At 37.4% G+C, this 23,138-nt stretch overlaps 1 protein-coding gene across 1 annotated transcript in view; it reads left to right on the top strand.

Moving 5' to 3' along the window:
• The window catches only part of ATIC (5-aminoimidazole-4-carboxamide ribonucleotide formyltransferase/IMP cyclohydrolase), a 30,315-nt gene extending 13,692 nt beyond the window's left edge, over window positions 1-16,623 (top strand). The window contains exons 8-16 of the mRNA XM_082689096.1: window positions 1,954-2,079; window positions 2,849-2,956; window positions 3,976-4,061; window positions 5,251-5,340; window positions 7,898-8,026; window positions 12,964-13,056; window positions 14,267-14,449; window positions 15,758-15,913; window positions 16,393-16,623. Coding sequence (XP_082545222.1) covers window positions 1,954-2,079; window positions 2,849-2,956; window positions 3,976-4,061; window positions 5,251-5,340; window positions 7,898-8,026; window positions 12,964-13,056; window positions 14,267-14,449; window positions 15,758-15,913; window positions 16,393-16,512 — 1,091 coding nt within the window. The 3' untranslated portion in view covers window positions 16,513-16,623. The remainder of the gene's footprint in view (window positions 1-1,953; window positions 2,080-2,848; window positions 2,957-3,975; window positions 4,062-5,250; window positions 5,341-7,897; window positions 8,027-12,963; window positions 13,057-14,266; window positions 14,450-15,757; window positions 15,914-16,392) is intronic.
• Window positions 16,624-23,138: the final 6,515 nt, after the last annotated feature.

The following is a 23,138-nucleotide window of genomic DNA, read 5'->3' as shown; positions in this document are numbered from 1 at the left end:
CAGATGTGAGACTCGATCCCTGGACCCTGAGACCATGAGCCGAGCCAAAGGCAGAGGCTTTAACCCACTGAGCCACCCAGGTGCCCCCCAGTTTCCCTTTTTAATATCTTGCATTAATATGGTACATTTATTAAAATTGATGAACCAGTAGTGATTCATTATTAACTAAAGTCCGTTGTTTACATTAAGACTCACTCTTTGTGTTGTATATTCTTTGGGGTTTGACATATGTAATGTCTTCTATCTACCTTGATGGTATCGTGCAGAATAGCTTCACTCCCTAAAAATTCGCTGTATTCTGTCTCCTTGACAACTGTAGCAACTTATATTTTTACTGTTTTCATAGTGTCATAATGTTGGAATCATATAGTATATAGCATTTTCACCTGGCTTGTTTCATTTAGCAATATGCATTTAAGATTCCTCCATGGTTTTCGTGGCTTGAAAGCTCTTTTCTTTTTCCTGTTTAATAATATTCCGTTATACATGGGTATACCCTAGTTGATCCATTCACTTCTTTCATTCTTTCTTTCTTTCTTTATTTGACAGAGATCACAAGTAGCAGAGAGGCAGGCAGGGGGTGGTGGGAGCAGGCTCCCTGCTGAGCACAGAGCCCAGTGGCGGGGCTCAGTCCCAGGACCCTGAGATCATGACCTGAGCCGGAAGCAGAAGCTTTAACCCACTGAGCCACCCAGGCACCCCTATCCATTCATTTCTTGAAAGACATCAGAAATAGAAATACAGTTTTTGACAATTATGAATAAAGCTGCTGAAAACATTCAATACAGGTTTTTCTGTGGCTATGTTTTTAACTCTTTTATTTAAGTACTTAATATTTTCTTATTGTTTACTATTAATTACTGTTGTTACTATTAATTACTGTTAATTGCCTATTTTGTTTCTTCTATGTCTCTCCTGTGTGGGAGGGGCTAGTTTATTTGTTGGTAATATCTCCTAAAACAGTGCCCAACTTGGTGGTAGGCACTCAGTAGGTATTTGGCGAAGTTTATTTTTAAAAGTATGCGCTATCCAAGATAACACAAAGGAAATGCAGTTACAAATTTTTTGTATGTGCAGAGTTTATAATTTATTCACAAGAGATAATAGCTTCTAAAAAAATCCTGCCATTCTTAAGAAAATAGGCAATGAGAAAGTTGGAGGTTGTAATCTTTTTATGTGCGTTTCGACTTTAGACAGAGCCTACTGAGTCTGGTATAAAGGAGGAAAAATCCACCTCATTTCTTCCCCTTATTTTCTTCCACCTACAGTTCTTTTTTTTTTTTTTTAAAGATTTTATTTATTTATTTGATAGGCAGAGATCACAAGTAGGCAGAGAGGCAGGCAGAGAGAGAGGAGGAAGCAGGCTCCCCGCCGAGCAGAGAGCCCGATGCGGGGCTCGATCCCAGAACCCTGGTATCATGACCTGAGCCGAAGGCAGAGGCTTTAACCCACTGAGCCACCCAGGCGCCCCCCACCCACAGTTCTTGCATTAGTTTGTAATAATATCCTTCTATTGACAAGTTTTATAACTTAGATTTTATATTGTCTATAATTGCCACGATTGTGTTCTTAGTTCTGTGGTGAAGTGGATCCCTGATGATCACTGGTCTTGTCATTCTTTCTCCCGTTCCTGAGTTATCTATTGGTTTATTTCTAGATTGGCTGGAGTTGGTTTCTCCAGTAGCATATATGTATGTGTATGTGTGTGTGTGAGAGAGAGAGGGGGGGTGTGTATTTTTTTTCTTTTCTTTTTTGGTGAGGCCGGGCTTAGGCTCTGGTGTTTTATTCTTTTTTCATCAAGTTATTTGTGTTTGTGTAAATGTATTTATCTCTTAATTACACTTTTCTGAAAACATACTTGTGCAATCTTGGCATGTTTTTTTAAAAAATGTACATATATCTGATTTTATTGATCCTTCTTGATGATGTGTTATATAATGTTTCTATATGTAGTTCTAAATGGAGCCCCTGGATTTATAAACTTGTGTGATGCTTTGAATGCCTGGCAGCTGGTGAAGGAACTCAAAGAAGCTTTAGGCATTCCAGCTGCTGCCTCTTTCAAACATGTCAGCCCAGCAGGTAAAGCACTACTCTCTGGAATGCTCTGGATCTGTTCAAAATGCCTTCTTTTTGATTTTAGAAAGAATTGACATGTTCTACTGTGAATATAGACATTCTCTAAAGTCTCAAATCATTTTTGTGGACAGTTTTAATGTAGTAATATGATAAAATCTGATAGTAACGTGTTATTTACATATATGTAACTATAATATTATTGTGAGATAGGATCAGGAAATCACTTTTTTGCAGTGGAAAGGTATAAAAAATAAAGTAAAATGGCTTAATTCAGTATGACTAAGTATTTTTCCACATGGTTGAAAATGAAACTGAGTAGACCTAAGGATGTTGTTGTGACACCCTATCTGTAACTTCTTATAGCCATTGTATGAGATATGTTTTGCTTCTATGTCTAAGTCAACTCTGTTACATAGTTCTTTGATGTTTATTTGATATTGAATTGATGTAAACAGGGAAGAAATAAATGGTATGTGATATCAAGCAGGGTAGAGAGAGAGTCCTTAGTGAAGTAAACTAGCTTTGAATACATGCATGGTTCTGGTGGACTCAGACAGTAGTTGTTTCTGGAAGCCAGAGAGAAAACATTCTCCCCTCCCCTGAAACTGTTATTTTTGATGTTTAATTATCTGGCCAGATGTTTGTTTAATTTGGCACAGGCACAAGAAATTATGCTGCATAGACTAGATGTTAAGAAAAGTGTTGTCTTGATTTAGGAGAGGATAAGTAGTAACTTGAGACTTGGAGGTTTATTTATGGTTTTCTGTACCAGGTGCTGCTGTTGGAATTCCACTCAGTGAAGACGAGGCCAAAGTCTGCATGGTCTATGATCTGTATAAAACGCTTACACCCATATCAACTGCATATGCAAGAGCAAGAGGTCAGAAGAGTAATAGGGTTCTTGTTTGTTCTTAAAAGAGAGAAAAGAATATTTTATCCTAAGTAGAATAAAGTGGTATATCCTTTGTTTCAGATTTCACATTATTTTTAATTTGTTTTTTGTAATACTTAGGAAATGACTATATGAGTGCCTTGGAATAAATTTGTTTAGAAATTTTTATTTTCATGTAATAAATGGAAATACAATTAGAATTTGGTGCATCTGATTTCACATTGGGTTATTAAAAGCATTTGTATTGTTTAGTATATGACTAAAATTATGTGTTTGGGTTTTTTTTTTTTAAGATTTTATTTATTAGATTACAAGTAGGCGGAGAGGCAGGTGGGTGGGGGAAGCAGGTTCCTCGCTGAGCAGAGAGCCCAATGCGGGGCTTGATACCAGGACCCTGAGACTATGACCTGAGCCAAAGGCAGAGGCTTAACCCTCTGAGCCACCTAGGTGCCCCTATGAGGTTATTTTTAACTGTAGTGAATATGGTTAGAGTTGTATTTTATATATGTCAGGAATATCTAATTCATGAGGTTAATAACCTGTGAATATTATTGTAACATTTTCAGAAGATCATCAAGAAACTTGATAGCACCACTGACCTTCCACAGTAGGGGTTAGCATACTGTGGCACATGTGCTAAATAAATCCAACCTGCCACCTGTTTTTGTAAATACAGTTTGATTGGAATAGAGCCTTGTCCCTTTGTTGATGTGGCTAATTTCTACAACTGCAGAGCTGAATAGGTGTAACAGACCAGGTGCCTGCAAAACTTAAAATATAGTTATCATGCTCTTCCAGAAGTTTGCCTAGAGGGTAAAATTAAAGAATACTTTGTTGTGATTATTTCAGTTAAATGACTTACTAATCTGTTATTTAGATCTTACATAATACAGTAAAGTTCTGTTTAGAGAAATGGATTTTATATGATCACATTGGGGTTTGTTTAAACATCTTTTGCTTTGCAGAGCTATTTGTAATGTATACCTCATTTTGATTTTTATTTATAGGGGCTGATAGGATGTCTTCATTTGGTGACTTTGTTGCATTATCTGATGTTTGTGATGTTCCTACTGCCAAAATTATCTCCAGAGAGGTTAGTGAACATTCTTGAGTATTGATCCATCCATAACTGAGTAAAGCTCTATTTATTCCTAGTATTGATTCATTGAAAGCATAACTTACAATATTTATTTATACCATTTCTAAATTAAATTTATTGTTTAACATGTTTATAATTTATGTAGAACATGAATCCTTGACTGAATTGTAATTCTGAGGTTTAGTGAATGTTTCAAATGGATATTTTGCGATTATGTTTTAATTAAAATAGGGTTTTTAAAATTTTCTAGTAGTCATTATCTTAATGCCAAAATTATTATTTCTAAATTATTTATTTCTTAATAATTCCAAAATTATTATTCTGAGATGCTATCTTAGATATGTAATAACCTTAACCGTAAACCTTTGTAGGTTTGTTATAGAAGACTTGTGTAGGTGAAGATAATAAACTACTCTGAAAAACTAACCCCAGCAGTTGAGTACCAAACAAGCATTCCAGAAGGGTGGGATTTTGGGGCGAGGAGGCAGAAAGCCAAAAGAAGGTAGTTTAGATTAGCTTGGAGGGAAAACAAATAGGTAAAACTGAAGGCTACAAGGCCTTGATAATTTAGTTGTTTTAGAGATTCTTCCCATGACCTCTACCATCTCCACCCACAGTGAAGCTGACCTGCTGCGTTTTATGATGTAGCACAAGGCTCTGTAGTAGGAACTTTGACTTGTCTGTCTTTCAGAGATGTTAAATCTGATCCCTTTGACTTGCTGCTGAGGTACTTGCCTTGCCTAAGGTTATTAGTGGAGATGTAATCTGATCCCCATGTCTTGCTCTTGTGGACTTAGCTTTGCCTAAGTTAATTTTGCCTGGTACTGGCAGAGTGGGGACGACTAGAACATGCTTTTTCTGGTGCAAAACACCACTCCATGAGCAGAATAGTGAGAAATCATTTTTCTTCCTAAGGTACATGTATTAGAGTGAATTGTTTATATATTCTTAGTTAAAACTGAAACAGCCAGAAACCATGAAAGGATAGCAAATGAGATAAGGTTAACTGTACAAAGCTGTATTCTAACATAGGCTTATCTTTTCCGAGTGTAGTTTTTAATATATCTGTTGGAGGTAGAAACAGGAAAATACTGCTGCATTAAGACAGACAATTGTGCTTAGGTTGGTTAAGAAGTGTTCCCTAATTTTTGAAAGTAGAAATTAATGTTGAATATATTTATAGGTATCTGATGGTATTGTTGCCCCAGGATATGAAGATGAAGCTTTGAAAATACTTTCTAAAAAAAAAAATGGAAACTACTGTGTTCTTCAGGTTAGTTTAATTCATGTTTAAAACAGTAATTTGCTCGGGCACCTGGGTGGTTCAGTGGGTTAAGCCGCTGCCTTCGGCTCAGGTCACGATCTCAGGGTCCTGGGATCGAGTCCCGCATCAGGCACTCTGCTCAGCAGGGAGCCTGCTTCCTCCTCTCTCTCTCTCTCTGCCTGCCTCTATGCCTACTTGTGATCTCTCTCTCTCTGTCAAATAAATAAATAAATAAAAATCTTTAAAAAAAAAAAACAGTAATTTGCTCTTCTGTTTTGTGTTGCTTTTTCCCCGTTTTTAACCTTTTATGATGACAACCTTTTAATTTATCCTTTTTTACTGTGGTTTCTTTAATTCTAAATCCTACAGTTTTCTTTTTCCTTACTGTTAATTTTCAGGTTGTAGGTGAGGAGAGCTTCCTTACTTTTGGTTTCAAATTTTAAATTTTTAAGAAAATAGTTAATACCTATACATGGTTTCCTGTTCAAAAGGTATTAATGTTATTTGATGAAAAGTTTCCCCATCCTTCCCTTCTGCTACCATTAATGTCTTTAAAAGTAACTAATATTTTTAATTTCTTGCTCATCCTTCCTGAAATATTTGATACTTTACAGCAAGTATTTGTATTTCTTTTTCCTTTTATGTTGTTTTTTTCCCACTAATACAAATGCATATAGTTTGACCGTCTTGGAAGTTTGCCCCATGTCTGTGTAGCTTGTGTAGGCAGTCACCAGTCCTTAGCTACTGCACACACCCTGCAGTGAATTAGAACCGGGTGGCAATCAGTGGGTATTGGTAGTTTTGATAGGTCCTATTCCTCTTTGAGGGTGTTGCAACAAATTTTACGTCTTAATGGGAATGTTAAGGATGCTGATTTCCTAATAACTTTACCATCATCGTGTCCTTTAACTTTCTCATCTTAATATGATAGATAAAATGACATCTTATTGCAGCTTAATTTCCCATTATGTGTGCGGTGAACATCTTTTCATATTTAGGAGTATTTTTAATTCCTTTTTATGAAGTATCTGACCATATTCTTTGCCTATTTTTCTGATTAATTGTTGAGATTTTTCCTGATTTTGACCAGCTTTTTTCTATTAGGGAAACTAGCCCATTGTCTAAGATTATAAATGGATAAAGCAGAGTTATTTGAATTAAAATAAAAATTCATAACACTGCTTTACAGAAAGTGCTCATGTCAAAAGATTTGTGGAATCATAACTCCGTATAATCGAAGTTCTAAGATAGCCTTTATTGTAAGATACCACTAGTTGTATGATACACCACAAATTCAGTGTCAGCTTTTCAAGGGAGAAGAAAAATACTACATTAAGTATACATACTTTTCTGTTAAGGCCCTTCATTTAAGTTCAGCCCTTCAGTCAGCAGAGGCTGTATTCTTCAGTTTCTTAATCCAGTGGTCTTTTTTAAGGGTATTAAGTACTTAAAGCTCTTTTTAATACTTACATATGTCATCATGGAGATAGTTTTCCAAACTTTGAACTCATCGTGACCTCTTCAGCACCTGACAGCATTACATTTGAAGATGTCAAAAGACTATACCGGGCCTTCCCCAATACATTATTTGAGAGTTTAGCCAAATGCACATGGACACACAATTATAGCTGTGGAATAGCTTTATTCCTCTCTCTGGCTATAAGTTTTTTTTGACATCAGTTAATAAGGAGAGCACATCCCAGTTTTAGAAATTTGATAATACGGAAGAAAACGGAACATTTTGGAATTCAAGAAAGTACAAATTAGGAAGAATTAATTATGAGGGCTTGCTTATAAGTTACAGAATCAGAGCTTTCTAAGTCAGAGATCCTTTAAAGAATAAATTAAGAGATATTGTGAAGTTTAGAATAATATCTAGGGAGAGAATGGTCTTACGTAGATTATTCTCATGTCTTGATACCTTTTCAGTTCAAAATTTGTGAGAGGAAGATAGCAACAAATGACATATATTCCTGGGATGCCAGGGCTGGCTCAGTTAGTAGAACAGCTGTCTCTTAATCTCAGGATTGTGAATTCTACGTTTGGGTGGAGATTACTTAAAAAACAACAACAACATATATTCCCTTTCAAGTAACAAAGACCTTGATTGCAAATGTTGCTTTCCCCCTTTTAACTATTTAATTCAGGTGTTTACTCTGTATTTTATAATAGATTATTAGAAAAAAGGGAAAATTAGAATTTATTTTTTATGCTACTACCTGTTTTTTTGTTTGTTTTTTTGGCAAATTTGTTTTTATCCGCTGATCTTCCAAAAGTAAGATACAGTGCTTTCAGTTGGTATAACCAGAAATGCTGTCATTGGAATTACTGTTTTAATATGTTTGTTGTTAGAAAACACCACAGGATTGTAAACCTCTCAAATTTTTTAGAACAAAATACTAGTAACTGACCATTCTATTGTACCTCTACTAAAGTGATCTTACACAGGCTTAAGTTAGAAAAAAATGCATATAACCTTACTGTGATGATTTTTTTGTACATAAATTAAGTGAAAAACGTTGAAAGTTGTAGACCTATTGATTCTGACTCTAAATTTTTATTTTAGATGGATCAGTCCTACAATCCAGATGAAAACGAAGTTCGAACTCTCTTTGGTCTTCGTTTAAGTCAGAAGAGAAATAATGGTGTCATTGACAGGTCATTATTTAGCAACGTTGTGACCAAGAATAAAGATGTAAGTTGAAAAAAACATCTGAATTGGGGACGCCTGTGTGGCTCAGTCAGTTAAACATCTGCCTTTGGTTCAGGTCACGATCCAGGGTCCTGGGATCCAGTCCCCCATTGGGCTCCTTGCTCAGCTGGGAGTCTGCTTCTCCCTCTGCCTGCCGCTCTCTCTCTCTCTGACAAAAAAATAAAATCTTTAAAAAAAAAATAAAATAATCGTCTGAACTGAATGCTAGTAATTCAGTAAGTCTGTTTTTAATATTTATAAGCTTCTGCATTTATTAAGACCCATATTTAAAACTGGTTGATCTGCAAATGTCTGGCTTATCTTTGAGTTATCAGATAAGTTTAAGAGCTTTAAAAAAAAAAGAATAAATGACCATATTAGGAGCTTCTGTGCATTTATATGTACTTAGAGGTATTTATCTTCAGTTACGCCTAAGTGAGATCATGTTTCTCATAATTCTGTTCAGTGACTTGAATTTTTTCCATGCACTAAGCTACAAATACATTTTTTTTTTTTTTTTTAAGATTTTATTTATTTATTTATTTATCAGAGAGAGTGAGAGAGCACAAGCAGGCAGAGTGGCAGGTAGAAGCAGAGAGAAGCAGGCTCCCCACTGAGCAAGGATCCTGACCCGGGACTCCATCCCAGAAACCAAGGATCATGACCTGAGCCCCAAGGCAGACACTTAACTGATTGTGCCACCCAGACGTCCCTACAAATAGAAAGGCCACGTGGCAAGCCATGTGTAGATGTACTCTGATATTTTGTTTCCATTTTCAGTACTGTGGTCATTGTTTTTATGTGGTCAAGTTTTTGCATTTAGACTGTTGTCATCTTTTAGGAAGGATATACTCCTAGGATGATAGTGTGTTTTGTTTTTTTTTTTTCCACATACATACGTGTATTCTGTCATTTACAATGCATAGCACTCTTAATGGGGACTGGCGGTGGGTGACTACTGTCATCTCTCTCGTAAAGATCACAAAATTGTGATCTAAGTTATGGCTAAGAAATTTGTCCTAGGTACATAATAGGAAGATAGATAAGCTTGTATTTCTTCTCTGAAATCTCTTAATTGGCCCTTCAGTTTGTTTTGTTTTGTTTTTTGGATCTTCAGTTTTGAAAGATTTTTTTGCAGTGCTAACATTGGCTCTTCTCCCCTCACCCCCAACCCTCACACCCCTCACGTCCCCCTCACCCCCCCCCCGCCACTCGTCATACACACACCCCACGCTTAAGATGTGTAGCTGCATTGTTTTGTGGCTTTGTCTGCTAGTACGTCTGGTATTTTTAGTTGGATGCTGGGCATTGAATGTGAAAAAACTATAGAGGTATTTTGAGTGTTTGGATGGAGTCTTTTTTTCACTCCAGAACTGACTTCCACTTTTGGTAGGCAGAGGAGGTGGAAGTCAAATCATCTTTATCCTGGCAGGAGTTAAGCTGATTTGAATTTGGGCTTAAGTCTTTGTGAGGACTGGTCCTTTTAGGGTTCACCCCTGTTCTGAGAGCACCAGTGTCTGCTAGTGTCACTTTTCCTTGGTGTTCTCTGAACTCCATTGTTGCCACTTAGTGCTATAACACCGGCAGGAGTGCTACTCAGTTCCTTTACCATTTAGCTTATTGCTTTGCATCTTGGACAGTGCCTTGAGGTGAAAAGCAGAGATGGTCACACTCATTTCTTCTTGCTTATCTCTGGGATCTTTGCCTCTCAGTAGTTTGTATTTTACTGCCTTGGTGTTGAGCTTTCTTGTTTGTTCCTAGAAAAGGTTTAGTCTGTTAATAAGTCATTCCTTGTAACAGAAAAAGAAAATGAAGAGGTGCAGTTGTTCCAGGTCTGAGCCCCAGGTGTGACTTCATTCTCATCATCTTTAAGTAGAATTGCTGAAAATAAGCTTTAAAACCTTTATTGGGTAGTTCAGCCTGTTAATAAGTGTATAGTGATGAAGACGTGATCTTCGTTGATTTAATAGATGTTTTTTCGCTTTTATTTTTGAAAATTAATGGTGCCCTGAAGTAAAGGAACATGGTATAGGCATCATGTGTAGAAATACCTGTAATAAGTTCATTGCCATCTCCTCCTGTGGTCAAGGCTGTAAAGTACTGGGATTTCCAGTTGGAAGCAGTGTTTTGTACCAATATTACTTACTGTACATGAGCAGCTTACAGTAATATGTGCCCCCTCCCTTTTTCTTTAACACTTTATTAATCTGGCTGGTTAGTGTATCTTTTAAAATACTGAAACAGGGAGCACCTGGGTGGCTCAGTCATTAAGTGTCTGCCTTCAGCTCAGCTCACGATCTCAGGGTCCTGGGATCAAGCCCCACATCGGGCTCCCAGCTTGGCAGGATGCCCTCTTCTCCCTCTCTCACTCATCCTGCTTGTGTTCCCTCTCTTGCGGTCGCTCGCTATTAAATAAATAAATAAAATCTTTTAAAAAAATAAAATAAAATACTGAAACAGTATTGACCTAGATTACATGGTACCTATGTTGGCAGCTCTGCCTAACTATTGAGGCTCTTACTTTGTAAGTTTTCCTTTTAGGTTTATAGGTATTGGACTGATTAATAATTCAGCAGTATTTGATAGGGTTTATACCCCTGGCTGTGCTAATTTGGATTTTTTATTTATTTATTTTTACAAGGAGTGAGATATGGCTTTAATTCATCTTTTATCTAAATTCTTCTCTACTTGTTTCATATGTATTTTTAATTAGAAATTTGAAAGCTCAAGCATTAAGAGTGATAGTTTTATCTTTCTTTGTAGTCCTCTCTTCTTTTAAAGCAGTGTTTTGTTAACATGTCAGCCTCAAAATCTTTTTAGGTCTTAGAACAGTGGGAGAAGTAGAAGTATGTAGTAAGCATTAATGAACATGTGACTGAGTTACTACCTCCTCCATTTTTCTTAAATAAAGCTTTAATTTGTTTTAACTGTTTGTGTCCTTCACTCCCAACTCCGGCCATCCCCCCTCTTGAAATGGCTTATATTCCTTGATCCTAACTCAGAATACCGGAGTTGCATTTCAAGGCAGACCTGTAGGAAAGCTGGTTTGTGTAATTAAAATTTCTTAGAACTAAAAGATTAAAATACATAGTTGGTGTCTCAAACAGCAAATAATAGATAAGAAAGGATATACTACATTAGTACTATCTTAGAATGACAAATTCTTAAATTCTAACATTGTGGGGGTTTTGCGTCTGTTTTTTAAAGATTTTTTTATTTATTTGACAGAGATCATGAGGAGGCAGAAAGAGAGAGGGAAGCAGTCTCCCTGCTGAGCAGAGAGCCCAATGCAGGGCTCGATCCCAGGACCCTGAGATCAGGACCCAAGCAGAAAGCTGAGGCTTTAACCCACTGAGCCACCCAGGCGCCCCCTAACAGTGTTTTTTAATTGAGGTTTTAATTTTAAGATTAAAATGAAAATTACAAGTTCACATGCACTGTTAAGAATTCCCATGTATCTTTTGCCCCATTTCCCCTGGTGTTAATATCTTACAGTATCACAGCCATGATAATGATACTGATACAGTCAAGGCACCGAAAGACCATTTCCATGGCCAAGAGGGTCCCTCGGGTTGCCCTCTTAAAATCATACTCATTTCCTTCTCCTTCCACCCCCAACCTTGAGTAACATCTTATCTGTTCCCCCTTTTATAATTTTCACTCTGTACATTTCACGAGTAGGTTTTTATGTGAGCATAAGTTTTCATTTCTCCGTTATAAAGGCCCAGGAGTGTAATGGTGGCTGCTGGATAGTATCATAGTTGGCATATTTAGTTTTTTAAACTGCCAAATTGTTTTCCAGAGAGCCTGTGCCATTTTACATTTTGTAGCAGCAACATATGAGTGATCCAGGTGTGTGCATCCTTAACTCGCTTTTACTCTTGTCACTTTAGTTAGGTATGTGGCAGTATCTCATGATTTTCGTTAGCATTTTCTAATGGCTAATGATATTGTTTCTTATTTATTTGCCATCTACATATCCTTTTTACTGATACATCTCTTTGTGTGTTTTGCCTATTTTCTCATTAGATTGCTTTTGTCACTTGAGTTTTAAGAGGTCTTTATGTATTTTAGGTACTAGTTCTTTTTTGGATATGTGGTTAGCAAATATTTCCTCCCAGTCTATAGCTTGTCCTTTTATCCTCCTAATACAGGGTTTTTGCAGATCAGAAGTTTTAATTTTGATGAAGTCTGATTTTAGGTTTTCACTTAGCTAATTGATGTTAGCTGCTACTTACAGTCTTTGTCCACTCAGCATAGCTATATAGATTATCTTTTCAGCTTGTAATTATTCTTTTTATTAAATATAGTGACATTTTTGGCTTTAATAATTGTTTTATTCTGTTTGGACTGGGGTAGTTCACAAGTATTTTTGAACAGTTTCTACTTGGAATTTCTGGACAAAGCAGAAAATGATCTTTTTTTTTTTCCCTGAACAGCCTTAGCTGTGTATGGGCATCACAGTTGCTTATAATGTCTGTGAAAATGATTCTCAGTGTTTTTTCTGAACATAAATTTTTATCATTTTTCCATATAGGTTTCTTGGTTCTGTGGCTGAGAAAGTATTTTTTGTCAGTTTGGGTGGATATGGCATTTTGTAACTAGCGTGATGAAAGTATTTTTTGTCAGTTTGGGTGGATATGGCATTTTGTAACTAGCATGATGTTTAATTCTTAAACAGAATTAAGCCTGAGTCGCTGCAAAAGACTTTAATCTGAGTCTGTGATGCATTAGGCACTGCTGAGTTCCATAAGTATGTTGAGTGTTGATTTTGGTTTTTTAGTAAAACACAGTAGAGTTTCCTATGAACAGTTCATTTCATTATGTCCTTCGAGAGATACTACATTTTAGGTCTGTTAAAATAAGTAACATGTAAGATGCTTCAAGTTAAAGGGAATTACAAAAATCTGATGCAATTGACCATCCTGTGTTTTTTTCAGTTGTCAGAGTCTGCGCTCAGAGACCTCATTGTAGCCACCATTGCTGTGAAGTACACGCAGTCTAACTCTGTGTGCTATGCCAAGAATGGTCAGGTAACCAAGCTCTCAGACCCACTTTTACAAATGATACCCATTTTTTACAAAATGATACCCATCCCTCAAGTCCTAGACTGCTTGGAAAGGAAAATCTGTCCTGTCTTTCTCTTCGGGGTTTGTCAGTATTGATTCAGTAACATAGAGGACTGTTAAAGCTAGTGATGCTCACAGACTGTCTTTGGAACGATGTGTTAAAATTGGTCATATTGCTTCTTCCTCAGACTGAGTTGACACATTTGGATTCGTGGGACTGTAATAGCTGCTCTAAAACTAGTTCATTTGCTCCCCTCCTCCTGATTGGTGTGGTATTTCCAGTGAAGAGAGACTAATGAATGGTACTGCCACCCATTATTCCATGTTTTTGCAGCTTGTTGGGTATTTTCACATGTATTTCTAAGGTTACTTTACCAAGAATCTGTAGACTGCAAGTTAATGTGATCTTTGAAGATCCAGTTTACTGAGACATAATTTATGTACAATAAAATTCACTTTTTAAAGTGTCGAGTTTTGAACAGTTTTCCCCAATTACCTAGTTACATGACCACAACCACAATCAAGATATTGATTACTGATGTTAATTAAGCAAGATATTGAACTTGTTTCCTAGTGCACTGAACCATAGAATGCAGGACCGACCTAGCTCATCACTGGGGCCTCTTCTAACTGTGGACTAATCTGGTTCTGGTTTTGCCATAACTTCAGCAGCATTGGGACCCCTTTTCACTGTGTCTTGAGCTCTTCTCTTAGCATTTGTTAAATTATTTGACCCATAAGTAGGGGAGGGAAAGTGTGGGTATTAATTGGCATGTGATCTGGAAGACTTTTAAAATTCAGAATTTTAGTTGATTGTCAATTGTAAAAAGATTGTTTGTCTCTAATAATGAAAACTTGAGAGATTGTGGCTACTGGCCTCCTTTGACTCAGGTTCTAAGAAGTTCTGGTAAAATTGTGCTTCACTGCTGATGTCCAAGAGTTTTAGAAACTTCCACAGTATTAGTAACCATACTTCAAATGTCACTGAAGAGGTAAAATGTGTAAATAATAGTTATAAACTTCTTCCCTTACCTTTTAATGCCTTAAAAATTACTTGTATTTTGGACTGACAATTTTCTACTAAATTGATAGATTTTAGAGAATTGCACAAAAGATCTATTAAGAAAAATACGTTGTTGTAAGAGATGGTCATCTTAATGTTCATGTTCTTCAGGTTATTGGCATTGGAGCAGGACAGCAGTCTCGAATACACTGCACACGCCTTGCAGGGGATAAAGCAAATTATTGGTGGCTTAGACATCATCCACAAGTCCTTTCAATGAAGTTTAAAACTGGAGTGAAGAGAGCAGAAATCTCGAATGCCATTGATCAGTATGTTACTGGAACCATTGGCGAGGTAAAAGTCTTGTCATTGGGTTTGTGGATAGAGTATACTGGTACGCTCACTTTTTCTGTAACAGACATCTTCATCACTACTGAGAGAAAAATGCTGTTCTTCTTGAATTTTACATTGTCTAAAATTGTGATTCTAAAATTCTCAACAATTCTTCATTGTCTTGCCTTTGACTTTGTTCACAGTTCTTCATCCCTTCCTGACACCATAGACCTTCCCTGTATTAAATTATAATCATTTGGTTTAGTTTTATATGCTTGTACTTCAGTTTTATATGTTCGTACTGATTTTAAGCTTTTGATGGCAGGGACTGTTTCTTCACCTATCCTGAGGTTTCTGTCCCATGCCAAGCATGATACTTGCTACATGATAGGTGTGTATTCAACACGAAATCCAAATTAATCTGATGGCACATAATCGGGGTCTTTTCCCCCCACATTTTCTACTAGTGCCTTTAACAACTCTATTTTTGTTAAATTATGTGTTCTTTAATGTCTTCAGTTTTAAAGAAGGCCTATGAGAATAATAATATTACAATGTCAAGTAGCCTGCCAAAAATACAGAATTTGGCCCCGTTTTTGCTTAATCCTATATGGAAAACAAAGAAGTCTGGTAATCAGACTCTCGATGGTCTTCTGAGAGGGTGAGTTGACCATACTACCTTGTTGACAAATTGAGGGACAGGAATCCATGACATAGTAAGTGTCATTGAAGAGTGTGCCTTATAACCATAAAGTATTTAACATGTAAGCCTTTCTTCTTTTACTCTAATATTTGTATTTCCCTGTTTATAATTATGTAGCAAAATCCTGTTCATAGTTCTGTGAGCAAGAGTTAAAAGTACACTGTTTAAGCCAAAAAGTCATCCAGGATGGAAGCATCTTTTTAAAAATACGATACCATGAATCATACCGTGATTCTGTTAGGCCTGCTGTAGACTTGAGACTGTGCAAACGCAGTTCTGCAACATCCATCATCATCTGCTTGCTTGCTTTGACACAGAGATATAAAGTAGTAGATCTTACTTAGGCAGAGATTAAAAAGCAAAATATATTTAAACTGATTTACAAAGTAAATAGTATAGTTTTTATTTGGTACACTTAGAATTACTTTTCTTAATGAAATGCTAAAAGCATTAAAAAAAAAAGATTCTTTAAAAAAAAAGATTCTAGATGTGTAAACTGTAATGAGCTGTTGTAATTAAATCCTGGGAGAAATGCCCAAGTGCTTTCTGGCGTTCTGATTTGCATCAGAAAGTACTAAAGATCTAATCCAAAATCTTTCTTTCCTGTCTCCACCCTCTACTTTTAGGATGAGGATTTGATAAAGTGGAAGGCATTGTTTGAAGAAGTGCCTGAATTATTAACTGAAGCAGAGAAGAAGGAATGGGTTGACAAACTTAGTGAAGTTTCTCTCAGCTCTGATGCCTTCTTTCCTTTCAGGGATAATGTAGACAGAGCTAAAAGGGTAAGTATGGAATTGATGTATATTTGCATAGAATTGGTTATTATGTAAAAACTATTTCAGGGATGCCCGGGTGGCCCAGTTAGTTAAACTTCTGCCTTTGGCTCAGGTCATGATCCCAGGGATCCTCACCGTGAGGGGGGCAGGGGGTGTTTTCCTCCCTCTCCCTCTGCCCCCTTCCCTACTTGTATGTTCTCCCCCAACCCGGACAAAAAAAAAAAAAAAAAAAAAACTATTTCAGAAATCCTGCATCTGTTAAGTTCTGTGAATTGTATGTCCAAGTATGGCAATAATACTTAATTATTTTACTTTTCCATTTGATGTATGAATAACCCACATCCTATCATTTTCCTGTTTTGACTGGGTGAATCATTCTGCATTGTGAATCATTATTAGCTTATGCTTTCTAGAGGGGGATTTTGATTTTTGCGTGTCTTATCCTAAAATTGTGTTTTGAAAGTCAATGTCTCTTCTTCCCTCAGAGCGGTGTGGCCTACATTGCTGCTCCTTCTGGTTCTGCTGCTGACAAAGTTGTGATTGAGGCTTGCGATGAATTGGGAATAATCCTTGCTCATACGAATCTTCGGCTCTTTCATCACTGATTTCATTGCCCCATATTTTATGGTTTGCTTATGTGTAGGTGAAAAACCACATGTAACATTATGATAGTATCTTTTTTAAAAAATAAAACATTAAGTCTTAGTCGTCTTGGATCCATAGCTTTTGGTTGTATTTAACTTCTTAAAGTTACAGGCTTTCTACCATGACAAATATTACCCATAAATATTTGTGTGTAAGAAATACAGGAACATCCCTGCCTCCTGGAGCTCAGCTCATCCCAAAACATTGCCTGTGTGAAACATCTTAAATCATCAAGTAAGCCAGAGAAACTGAGTAGACCCTGGAGTTAGACAGCATAAGCATCCTACAGTCTCGCTGGTTTTCTTTTAGGGGATTCTGCTCATGCAGCTTTTCTTTTAGTCAGAGTTCTAAAAAGCTTGGTTGTCTCCTTTCTAAGCACAGTTTTGAGATACTTGAATTTTAGTGTGATGTGTGGGTCGAGTTTCTCTTTCTTTCCAAACATTTATCCAGGTGTTTCAGCATCATTTGAAAAAACTATTGGATTGCCAGTTCCCTCAGTTAACCATTATTTGCCATGGGTCTCTTCTGGACTCTTTTCCGTTCTATAGTTACGTTTGTCCCAACACCAATACCACACTGTCCTGAAAATTGTAGCTTTGTGGTAAATTTTGAAATCAGATAATGGGAGGCCTTCATCTTTGTCCTTTTTAAAACTTGTTTTGGCTATCTGGGGCTTTGGCATTTCCATATAAACTTTGAAACTAAATATAGTCTATTTCTATAAAAATATTTGTTGGGATGTTGATTGAAATTGCATTGAATCCATAGTTTAATGAGATTAATTAGACATATCTCCTTTCCCCTTGAAGGTTGATTCTGTCTGGTTTCCACCAACCTTTTGCTCTCCAGTGGTTTCAAATAGATTTTGTAACATTTTTGTTCCATGTTCATAACTATCTGTAGGAGGGTTAGTCAGTACACTCTACTCTGTCCTTAAGAGAATCAGAAACACATACAAATATCATAGGAAAATTTCTAGTCACTGTTTCCATTTTTTTTTTCCTTAGTCAATTCTAGCAAAGTATATATATTTTCTCTCCTTGGAATTTCACCATTTTGTCTAAGTTTTCAAGATTGTTGGCACATAGTAGTATTTTTCTGAATTTTTAAAGGACCTTTTTTTTTAATGGAAGTTTTGGGATGGACACAAATTAGTTAAAACTGTACCTGTCATCCAAGTACAACTCATGATCACTAGTTTCATCTACAGTTTCCCCACTTACCATTCCTCAACACTGATTATTGTGAAGCATGACATAGGTATTTCCTCTGTAAATATTTCTGTTAAAGTGACTCAAAGAAATTTTAAAAATAGTATATATACTCTTTAAAATATATAATCATGCCTTTCTCCTGTGAGAGGCAAGAAATAACGATGCCCCAGTAGCAATGAGCATACCTAATGCAAGTTGCTGGTTTCTGATGCCACTCCAGTAGAAGGATTCCAGCACTCCTTGGAGGAATAGCTGACTCTAGGACTGGGGCAGAAAATAATACAAGATGAGATGCCTGGAGCACCTTACAGTGCCAGGAAGTCAGGACATACTGTAAAAACAAACACATGATCATAGGAGTATGTCAAAGGATACAGGAGCCAACTCAGGATTCTCAATAGCCAAAGCTGGAATCATTTGAGCAGCAAAGTAATTAATGTAGTATTGGATTATAACCCAACCTATGAAATATCTGAGTTCATGGCTGACCTAGTGAATGATTGAATAAATAAATGGAGAATAAATCTGCATAATTTTAAGTAATTTATATAGATAATCCACTTCCAAGAAGATGAGCATAACTCCCCACCCCTTAAGTGTGGGCTGTGCCTAGTGAATTTTTTTCAAGATGTGTGGCTTGGAAAGGGGGGTAAATGAGTAACTACAGTGGAGAGACCTGACTGACCGCACCTCAGCCAGGTGCTGAGGGTTAAACAAGCATGTCACGTTGATAGTATGCACCTCCAAGTGGGAGTGGCATTTTACCTGTTTGGTCTTCTTTCCAAAACTTCACTACCCCAGTGTAGTCCTAGGAGAAGCATCAGGCAACTCCCAGTTGAAGGACCGTACTGAGAATTGTCAAGATCCTGAAAAACGAGGGAAGTCTGAGAACCTCAGTCTAGAGACACCAAGGAGACAAGTTAACCAATTATAATGGTCTACATTTGAACAGAAGAAGGATGCCAGGTAAAAAGTCCCAGTGAAGTGTGCACTTTAGTTACGGATCAATACTGATTCATTAATTGTAACAAATAATAAAAGGAGAAACTAGGTGTAGGGCATCTGGCAACTCGATACCAACTTAATTTTTTCTGTAAATCCAAGTATTAGAAAATAAAAAGTTTATTTAAAAAAATATATAACCATACTTCAAATAGCACACTGAAAGGCATAATAGAATATCAAATACCCAGTCCCTGTCCAGATCTTACACATTAACTTACTTTTTTCCACCTGAGCTTGTTGGTGTAAATATCCAAGCCTGAGGGGCACCTGGGTGGCTCAGTCAGTTAAGCGTCTGCCTTTGGCCCCAATCATGACCCGAATCCTGGGATTAAGCCCCGAATCGGGTTCCCCAGTCGACAGGAAGCCGGCTTTTCCCTTGCTCACTCCCCCTGCTTCTGTTCGCTCTCTCACTGTCTCTCTCTGTCAAATAAATAAATAAAAATTAAAAAAAAAAACAAACTGTTCTGCTAGGCACAAATTCATTTTTTAAAAATAAATTATAGGGGCACCTGGGTGGTTCAGTGGGTTAAAGCCTCTGCCTTCAGCTCAGGTCATGATCCCAGGGTCCTGGGATCGAGCCCCACATCGGGCTCTCTGCTCAGCGGGAAGCCTGCTTCCTCCTCTCTCTCTGCCCTGCCTCTCTGCCTACTTGTGATCTCTGTCAAATAAATAAACAATTTTTTAAAAATTATAATTATGCCTGTGGAAAGTGCATAAAACACCTACAGTTTAAAGAAAAATTTGTAGGGCACCTGGGTGGCTCTGGGTTAAGCCTCTGTGCTCAGCTCAGGTCATGATCTCAGGGATCGAGTCTGGCATCAGGCTCTCTGCTAGTCAGAGAGCCTGCTTCCTCCTCTCTCTCTTTCTGCCTGCCTCTGGAATCTGGTTTTGTTTTTAAGCCGTCTTTTCCTTCGCCCACTCCCCCTGCTTGTGTTCACTCTCTCACTGTCTCTCTCTCTCTCTGTCAAATAAATAAATAAAATTAAAAAAAAAAAAAAAGATCCAAGTCTATGAAACACATTGATTGCACTTGATTGGTGCATCTGAAGTCAGTTGTTCACTGTTTCCTCTTTTTTTATTTTTATTTTCTTGCAGGTAGTTACTAAAGATACCAGGTTTTAGGTTCCATAGAGTTTCCAGTATTCTGAACTTTGTTAATTGGATTCCTGTAATGTCCTTTTATTTCATTTGTGCTTCTGTTCCTTTATTTCTTTCAAACTGATAGTTGTAGTTTAGTGATTTTTTTTTAAGTTTGATCTATCAACAGTAGAGAAAGATGGATTGAAACCTCCCTCTGTGAAGATGAGTTTACAGTTTCTCCCTGCAGATTTATAAATGTGCTTCATGTATATTTGAAGCTAAAAAAGTCTTTCATGCATTAAGTTACTATTTTTCATAGTGATTTTATGTACTCCAATCCTATTAACACTTTTTGTCTTAGATAATTAATCAAAATAAGTTGTTTTATTGAATATGAATAGAGCTAGACCAGCTCTTTTTTGGTTTATATATGTCTAATACCTCTTCATTCTTTGGTGCTCTTATGCTTTAGGTGTAGATACATCTGGAATCTGTTTTTGTTTTTAATGCAATTTGCCAACCTTGACCTTTGCATTCAACTCATTTCCATTCATTCAGTTGTTGATGTATTTGGACTCTATTTCTACCATCCTATAAAGTTGGAACCACTTTTGATTCCTTTTGTACTGTTGCTTTAAATTGATAGCTGTATTTCTTTCCATAATAAGAACTTCTGCCTGCTTAATGAACGTTTCCCCATTCCTACCCCCAAACTCCTATAATGTCAATCCTAGACTTTTCAGTTCTAGGTTAGAGAGAGACATTTTCTCTCATGTTTAGTTATTGTTTTTTAAGACAAGTTTTCCAAGGTTTCTGTTAACCTTTACTTCACATACCTCTTGCCATTTCTCCTGAGTTTCTCTCTCCTCAGGTAGAAACTATATGCACTGTGTTCTGCTAGGCACAAATTCATTTTTAAAAAATAAATTATAGGGGCACCTGGGTGGTTCAGTGGGTTAAAGCCTCTGCCTTCAGCTCAGGTCATGATCACAGGGTCCTGGGATCGAGTCCCGCATTGGGCTCTCTGCTCAGCAGGGAGCCTGTTTCCTCCTCTCTCTCTCTGCCTGCCTCTGCCTACTTGTGATCTCTGTCTGTCAAATAAATAAACAATTTTTTAAAAATTATAATTATGCCTGTGGAAAGTGCATAAAACACCTACAGTTTAAAGAAAAATTTGTAGGGTGCCTGGGTGGCTCTGGGTTAAGCCTCTGTGCTCAGCTCAGGTCATGATCTCAGGGATCGAGTCTGGCATCAGGCTCTCTGCTAGTCAGAGAGCCTGCTTCCTCCTCTCTCTCTCTCTCTCTGCCTGCCTCTCTGCCTACTTGTGATCTCTCTCTGTCAACTAAATTAAAAATTATTTTTTAAAAAAAGAATCATTTGTAAACAAACAACTATGTTGCCACTAGCCAGCAGCTAATAATTTTGCCAGCAGCTCCCATACCCACTGAGATGCCTCTTCTGGATTATTTTCCCATTTTCCCCTTCAGAACACTACCTTTGCTTCGGTGGTCACCACGGACTTGTTTTGCCTCGCACCAGTGGGGTGATCTGGGGCATGTTGTTGGGCCTCTTGGAGTTTGTTTTCTCACCTATAACATAGGGATGGATTTGCTTCTGGAGAGGTCGAGTAGCTCTCAGTTAAAAGCACTTTTGGTTAAAACCACATGAAACTAGTTTGTCAGGTTTGAGTCCCAACTCTTCTACTTAGGAGCTGTGTGATGTTAGGCTGCTCACAGCCTGCCCCTCACTTTCTGTTTGTAAGCTGAAAGTGACCGCATCCACTGTACGGTGGCTATGAAGAGTAGAGTGTGTAAGAACACACTTAAGTGTGTGTGTAAGAGTGTGTAAGAACACTTACAGCACCATCTGGGACACAAGAAATACCATGTGTAAAAAATGCTAGGGTCACCTGGCTGACATAGGGGAGGCATCTGAGTCTTGGTTTTGGCTCAGGTTGCGATCTTAAGGGTGTGAGATCGAGCCCCATGTCAGGCTTCATGTTCTGCCAAGAGTCCGCTTGAGATACTCTCTTCCTGTCCCTGCCCATTCTGCTTGTGCTCTTTCAAATAAAAAATACATCTTTTAAAAAAGAAATACTAGTTATTATTCATAATGCCTGTGTATATGGAAGCATGGAAGGTATTGGGGGATGATATTAATGCATGGAAATTGCTTTAAAAATAGTGTATATTTATGGAAGATCTTTTTCAGTTTCTAAATAGGTAGCCAAAAGATTTCTGAGCTTTCAACCTTTCAATCTACTTTGTTTCCCTACACCTCACTTCTTACCATTAAACCAAAGGATATTACAGAGACTTTCTGTAAGTAAAGCGACATTTTCTTTTTTATTGAAATAAGGTTCACGTAACATAAAATTGACCATTTTAACAATTTCCAAGTGTATAGGTCAGTGATTTTAAGTGCTGTATATTCACAGATTTATATCATCATCACCACTGTCTAATTCTGGAACATTTTCCTCAATCCAAAACAGAGCCCATCCCCAGTAGCAGTCATTCCTTATCCTCTCCCCCGCCCCTAGGAACCATTAATCTACTTTCTTTATTGGTTTGCCTATTCTGGACACTTCATATAAATGGATTCGTATGATATGTGGCCTTTTGTGCCTGACTGCTTTCACTTAACATAGTGTTTTCAAGGTTCATGTTGTAGCGTGTTTCAGAACTTCATTTCCTTTTAACAAATAGTATTCCATTGTATGGCTAGATCACATTTTATTTACCTAGTCATCGGTTAGTGAACATTTGGGTTGCTTCCACTTTTTAGCTATTATGGGTAATAGTGTAATGAACGTGTTTGTACAAGTTTTTTTGTTTGTTTGTTTTTTGTTTTTAAGATTTTATTTTATTTATTTGACAGAGATCACAAGTAGGGAGCAGCAGGCAGAGAGAGACGGGGAGGCAGGCTCCCCACCGAGCAGAGAGCCTGACATGGGGCTCCATCCCAGGACCCTGAGACCATGACCCAAGCCAAAGGCAGGGCCTTAACCCACTGAGCCACCCAGGTGCCCCTGTGTACAACTTTCTATGTGAACATATGTTTTCAGTTCTCCAGGAGTGGAATTGCTGGGTCCTATGGTAATTCTGGGGTTAACTTTTTGGAAAACCACCAAACTGTTTTCCATAGCAGCTGGACCATTTGACTTTTCCATGTATGAGGGTTTCAATTTCTCCACAAAAGCGGCATGTTTTTGAGTCAAATACAGCTTTCCTGCGCTTGGCTCAGCATCTTACAACTAATGCTGAATTATACAGATCAGTAGATTT

Source organism: Mustela nivalis, assembly GCF_964662115.1.
Source record: "Mustela nivalis genome assembly, chromosome: 11".
Taxonomy (NCBI): Eukaryota; Metazoa; Chordata; class Mammalia; order Carnivora; family Mustelidae; genus Mustela; species Mustela nivalis.
This window is presented reverse-complemented; position numbering and strand designations above follow the sequence as displayed.